General features: G+C 37.8%; 1 protein-coding gene across 1 annotated transcript; it reads left to right on the forward strand.

Annotated features, from left to right (window-relative positions):
- Positions 1 to 3,646: 3,646 nt before the first annotated feature.
- On the forward strand, positions 3,647 to 4,430 carry LOC103994671 (dirigent protein 11-like). The gene has a single exon (XM_009415076.3). It carries the CDS (start codon positions 3,689 to 3,691, stop codon positions 4,214 to 4,216), a length of 528 nt encoding a protein of 175 aa, XP_009413351.2. The 5' UTR covers positions 3,647 to 3,688; the 3' UTR covers positions 4,217 to 4,430.
- The last annotated feature ends 2,839 nt before the right edge of the window (positions 4,431 to 7,269 follow it).

Genomic DNA, 7,269 nt, shown 5'->3' on the forward strand with positions numbered 1-7,269 from the left:
AAACTAAATGAGAGTGAACCTTGCTTTGATAAAAATTGTTAGGATCAAGAGCGGCACTAAGAGGGGGGGTGAATTAGTGCAGCGGAAAACTTTTATGATTTCAAAAGACTTGTGTTTCGATTAAAACTGATTCGGACAAAAATAATTTTGATTCAATCCGTTTTGGAGAAATTATGAACTTGAAAGCTTTTGTAAAAGTGCAAGAGAGAATTAAGCAGATTTGCAGTAATGTAAATTGCTCAAATGAAAAGCAAACCAGGATTTAGAGTGGTTCGGTCAACATAACCTACATCCACTTTCGGATTCCTCCTCTGACAATGTCTCCGACGTCCACTAAAGGCCTTCCTTCAATAGGTGAAGACCAACCACCTCTTTTACAGCATTTTCTCCTTTTCATGGGTTTAGGAGAGAACCCTTATAAGTCTCATACCTCTCTTGAATGATCTCAAAGCTAAAGTCTCATACTCTAGCACTTGTTTACAATACTTTTACACCCCATCAACTCAAGATTATCTTAATGCTTTTGTGCTCTTTCATGCAGAAAATGGTGGGGTTTTTATAGACCCCAATAGCTTCAAAATTGGAACCAAAAAGTGTCACATCCCCGGAATCCAGGGAACTAGCAATACCACCACCGTTTCTGGGTGGTACTACCACCGCTGATGTCATTAGGCAGTACCACCGCTGAATAGGGGTGGTACCACCGCTAGCAGTATTGCTGCCGGTGGTACCACCACCCAATCTGGGCGGTACCACCACTCAAAAAACCAGGAGCACTGCCTTCTAAGCGATGCCACCATCGGCCATATTTTTAGGGGCTGAATTGGGTGCTCAATTCGGCCTAATTCATCCCTGTTAAGGGTCCAATTGGCCCATAATTAAATTAGTGAGATTACCTCCCAATCCTAACTTAATTTACGCACTAACTATGATAATTAAGACATGATTTACAATGCTTCTTGTTCTGATGCGTCAATTGCTCTTCCGATGAGCTTCCGGCGAACATCTAACGAACTCTCAACAATGTTCCGGCGGACTCCTGGTAAGCTCTTGGGCTTTACGATGATCTTCTTGGCGAGTTTCGACGAGCTTCTTTGGCAAGCTCCTAAACTTCTCGATTGGTTCTCGTAGAACTTCCGATGAACGTCCACGTCGAACTCTCGAACTCCCAATGAGATCTCGATCTTGACTCCGGCACAACACCTACTTTATGTCTTACTGCTATCGTAGTTAATCCTGCATACTTTTCTCAACATATAGATTAAATCAAATAAATTACAATTGATTTCATCATTAAAATCTAAGATTCAACAAGTCTGTGGACTAGAGACCTAGCCTACGGGTTATGCCTAGCCTACATGTTGAAGGCGTAACATGTAAGTTGAGCCTAGCCTATTAATATTAATCAAACTAATTAAATCAACCATCTACTAATTTAATTTTTAATATTAATCAAACTAATTAAATCATTGCAATCTAACTATTAGTATTAGATTAACAAGATGAAATTATATTTAAAAAGAAGATAATAATATTTTTAATTAACTTTTATGTAAAACTTAAGTGAAATCAAATAATACTACAACAATTAGCATCATAAAGCATATGTAATTAAAAAAAACTAAATATACCATGAATGATATAAAATAACTACACCATTCAGATCTAAATATAAATGTAGAAATTTATAAAAAAATAAAAAAATATTTTAGGAAAGACAAAATATTATAATTATTCTTCATCTAGCAATGTTACCATGTGGACCAATAGTGTACGGAAGTCAGTTTTCTTGGAGATAGTCCAATTAGCACGTGCAAAAAGAAATCGCTAACGACACCAATTGTTCTTGTTAGGCGATAATATTTGGTGTATTGATACCTTTTAAGCTCCGTGCTCACAATTAGTCCAAGAAGTTAATGTCAATGTCAATTCGAGTCAAGAAGTCAGCGTTGCGCCGTACTGTTTTACCTACCTATTATGTTGCAGTCTATGCATCCACGTCACCTCGAGAGAACAAGGTGAGTTCATTTATAATCTTTCTAAATCTCTGATTTTTTTTGTTTACCTCATCTTTTCTTCTAATTAATTGTATGACTAAAGCATTAAATAAGTTTTTTATTTATATAAAAATAAAAATAAATACTGTGACCGTAAGAATGATAATAATTATTATTTTAATTAAGACTCTTAAAATAAAATTATATCTAATTATAAATTTTGACTAAATATTCTAATGGAACAACCAAATGGGCATTAGCATTGGCTTGTCAAAACTAATGGTTTGGTTGGACACGTAAATAGCGAGAGGCCTTTTAGAATTTTTTTTTACGTTAATTGTTCCTTTTTCATTCGTATACTTTATTTATTGATCACATAAATATGATATTTAAGAAGGCTGATAAAAATGATCAAAGAAAGATTATTTATCAAAACAAACAAAACACGTATTTGAAACCCTAACATAAATTTGCTTCTGCTGTTCATTAGGTAGAACAAATTTTTATGTTCTTTACAGATTTTTTTTTTTTTTTTGTCTGAACCACTCCAAAATTACTAGCCATATTATTTATGACCGGGTTAGATATTCTCCACCTGCTCACCAACGACGTTTATGTCTTTCTCCAAATCTAGAAGATAGATTTAGCAAACTTTGGGAGGAGGAACAAAGCATCAAAACGTCACCTCCAACCCTAAACCATTTCAGCTCATAAAAGCTCTTCTTTTTCTTGGTGCCTCCAAGTTGTGCACTATTTCTGCTTCGAGGACTTTCACCAACAACCCTCTCTCTCGTCAAGTTTGAATGAAACGAATGCTACTCCTTGACCAAGAAATTGTAATATGGAGACGAATACTCTTGCTATGTACATACTGCTTCTACAGATCCACAGCCACTCAAGCTTTCATCTCATTGCATTGGACTAATTCTTCATCTAGCAATGTTATATGTCACACCTTAGTACACAATTACCATCTCCAATTAGCATGGGCAAAAAGAAATCGCTAACGACACCGATTGTTCTTGTTAGGTGATGGTATTTGGTGTATCGATACATTTTAAGCTCCATGTATGCTGCTCACACTTAATTTTGTGTAACATCATTCTTCGACAGCAACAAAGATTTCCATATTTTGTGTAACATTATCAAGGCAAAAATCGTCAATTAAATAGTCTTTTTTTTGGGGGGGCGGGCAACAATCGTCTATTTTGTCATATGCATTTGACTGACTCACTTATACGTTGATAGTAACATTAGAGGAATAAAATAATTGTCTGAAATAATCTTATACAGCAACTACCAATTAGAATAAATGCAGTTGATGCTTCTATCTATCACCTTCTTAAAACTAATTAGTCAAACCAACCAATTAGAAATATATTAAACATATGGCTTTGGTTAATCAAATTTAGGTTTTTGTGTATAATCACTAAAAAAAGGTTTATTCGAAAAGATAAACTCTAATATATTTTTTTCACTCGTAAAGATGTTGGTTCAAACGGGGATCTTTGACTTGTCAAATATTTTAGTCTAACAAGTTAATGTCAATGCCATGCTTTGAATCAAGAATTCCGCGTTGCCTTGAACTGTTCTACCTACTTCTACGTCTATCTATAAAATGCTCATGAGCTCCTCATCCCTCTGCAGCCCATCCTCCATTAGCCTCTTCACTTCCTGCAAGAAGCTTCTCCATGGCCTCATCTCCATTCTCTCCTCTTCTCCTCCTTCCCCTCGTCATCTTGGCCACTGTTGCCATTGGAAGCAGCAGTGATGAACCCAAAGAGAAGATGACCCACCTCCACTTCTACTTTTACGACTACTACGGTGGCCCGAACGCGACCACCATCACCGTCGTCAGCCCTCCCGGTAACTCCTCCTTCGGGAGCATCGGAGTGGGCGACAACATTCTCAGGGAAGGGCCCGAGTCGAGCTCCAAGCTCATCGGGAGGGCGCAGGAGCTCGCGGTGCAGGCGGGCCAGGAGAGCACGGCCTATCTCTCGGCGTTAAACTTCGTGTTCACCGCCGGAGAGTACAACGGGAGCGGCTTCTCCATCTTAGGCAGGGCGGTGCTGACGGAGACGATGGAGCGGGGCATCGTCGGGGGTACCGGCATGTTCCGAATGGCGCGGGGCTACACCCTCAGCAAGCTCATCAGGTCAACTGGAACGACCGAACTCGAGCTTGTGATGGAGTACGATGCTTACATCTATCACTACTGATGAGCCGCCTACTACCGCTGCTTCCCCGGCGGTCTCTCCTCGTGTGGTATACTACTTTTTGTGTGTCGTAATAAGTCCTTCTTGTCGTCTCTATCAAGACATCCTCGTGGTTGTTCCACGATAAGTTTTAGGTTCGTGTCCATGTAAGAGCATCTGGTTTTTTTATCTTTGACTTATAAGCACTAATAAGAAGCGTTTGGGTCGTTTCCTCCAACACCAGAGTGATATATAAGCACGCTTGATCAGATTAAGGAAGTAGGATAAGTGGGATATGGTGGGGAGACATGAACAAAGGTTGCGAAAAGGATCACAAGCCCATGGACTTAGCCATCAATCGTAGTTCTACCAGGTGTTAGCCTGTATCTATCTACACGTTTGATTCGCTTTAAACGCAAATGATGGCGATCGTAGCCGGACGATATATCTGCCACTACTGGAGCTGCGCTGCATGCTATCTTCTTAATCTTTGTCTCTGGGAAGAATCAGCCATCGGCTTTGCCTGATCTCAACGTCAGTGGCCGTGCGAACTTCTCTCTCACTGAAGAAGCTATCCACACGACCAACTTGAACTTTTGTTTCTTTTGTCTTTGTTTTCCCCTGCAATTAGTACTCGGTTTATAGAGAGAGTAGGAAGAAATAAAAAGCTTAGATGATGCCCCCAGAGAAAGCACTCGAACAGCTAGCGGACTCTTCACGGCGACATCGTCTTCCAACTTGGGTGGGCGCTAATCAATGAATTCGCATTCGTGGGTAACGTGACAACCAAGTGTCACGATATGGGATCAAAGGGATGTCCCTGTATCACTATTTATGTTGATGGAAAAACAAGTTTTGGCACGTAACATCGTCGTACATTGGAAACGAAGAACAAACACTGCATTGGATACGAAGGTGGCTGGTGGAAAGAAAGATTGGTGCATCATCAGGCATCGACTTAGACCTTAATCAAAATATCTGCACCCATACATGCGATTATAAATTTCAGATGTAGAGGAAAAAGAAAGAAAAAATAAATTACTTGGAAGGGTTGTTTCTCCATCCATACTATATTTAATTATGTTACAATTATCTTATAGTTATGTAGATGGCTTCACACATTCCAAGACCTTGAAAACAATTAATTACATTTATTTTCCAACCAATCATTCATCTTACATGCACAGTTTGTATTTTTCTTCTTGTTAACTCCATTGACCATCTCCAAGAATGCCATCGCCATCAATAGGCATGAATAAATAAATCTTAGAATGTCTTTTTTTTTATTAGCAAAAAGAATGAATAAAGAACTAACCATGTGTATCTATCTATGTGGATTTCCATCATAGCTAATTATATATTATTTTTCATAATTAACTATCTTTAATATTCTGATCTTTATATTTTGAAAAATTATATTGAGATCCTTATATTTAAAAAATAAAATATTTACCTTCATTGCTCTAACAAATTTTTTTTATTTTTAATCATGTTAAATTATCTTTTTAACCTTATATAGAGAGATATCTAAATGTTTTACTTTTGTAAACATAAATATCTCAATATAATTCTTAAAAGTATAAAGATTAAAATATTAAAAATACCTACTTACAGGTGTAATATGTAATTACCTGTATCCATCACTTCAAAACCGGTGGCAGAAAAATATATACGTGTCATACTTGCGTCAGAGCTCTGATTTGTGAGTTAGCACATGATGCATGCCAAGCACAAAGCAGTAGACGATCATGTGATGCATGCATAGTAAAACAAAATAGTCATGCGTCTCCCTGTGTCAAACCTGTGGAGTCGCTCACCTCTAAATTACTGCAATCTTAAATCCAGCAGTAGTCAAATTGCATAGTTTGATATGGCCTATCACATCATGGACAATGACATGGTGATCTTTGTGTGCCAAACAAGCTAAAATTATGAGGTTCCCGCTATTCATAAATGGCCCATGAAACCTACATAAATATACATTATCCCAAATGGCCCATGAAATTTGTTTTTGAAAAAAAAAATTCATGTTAGAAAAAAATAAACTTCATTAATTATGTTCATTTGAATTTGTCAAGTCATCTAAATAATTGTAAAATTGCTTATGTGGTCATCACTTAATTAGATAAAGGAAGAATGAGGACATACATCTTGATAAGGGATACTTTAGTTTATCTCTTATTTGAAAAAAACAAAAGGATTTCTTTAGATCATCAAATGTTCCTACAATGAATTTGGATTCCTTCTTATTTCTGGTTGGATAATGAAACATCATTAGTTAGGTTGGGTGCTCATAGTAGAGGGTTGAAGGTGCTAATTATGATGTTTACTATCGTTACGATGCTTCCATAATGACCAAAGACAATTTGTTAAAAGAGATGTTGAGTGAGTGTCTAAATCATCCCTTTCATTTAGCCATGAACCGTGAAATCAATTTTCAGGGTGCTAATTATGATGTTTACTATTTATTCCTCATGCTTCCGGCCATTCTGGTCACTAATCATGTGCTGCTGCTGACATGCTCTCCTGCAACAAGATAATGAGCTTTCGATGACTTGAAAGGGGCATCTCCACAATTGCATCAAAGGCAGTTGCTTCACTCGGAAGTCTTTAGTTGAATGGTAGGCAACATGGGTGAATCCAACTCCCTTTCCTTCAATCCATTGAAGCACTCCAGTCTCACAAGCATCCCATTTAGAGGTAAAGGTTAAGATGATAAGAACCAGCTTCAGTTCCAAGCTGATTCAATCCAATATCTTGTCAAAATTATGTTTGCTTGAGTTATTTAAGGTCAAGTTTATGTCCCTCTAATTAGATGCATGCCAAACAAATCAACTCAGGCCAGTCCACTTAGATCCAGAATCCATAGGTAGATATTGACCCCATCTGTGCCGAGTTGTTTCGGAGTGAATTGCACCTGTGAATTGTTTGTCAACGTCAAAAAGCTTATCCTACAACCGCAGCAGCTTCCATTATGGAACGCCTCTGTTGCAGTAGAGGCGTGATCCTTGGCCATGGTTAATGACTTGAGTTGCTAATTGCTCTCTCTCTCTCTCTCTCTCTCTCTCTCTCTCTCT

The sequence above is a fragment of the Musa acuminata genome, chromosome BXJ1-8 (assembly GCF_036884655.1).
Source record: "Musa acuminata AAA Group cultivar baxijiao chromosome BXJ1-8, Cavendish_Baxijiao_AAA, whole genome shotgun sequence".
In the NCBI taxonomy this organism is placed as follows: Eukaryota; Viridiplantae; Streptophyta; class Magnoliopsida; order Zingiberales; family Musaceae; genus Musa; species Musa acuminata.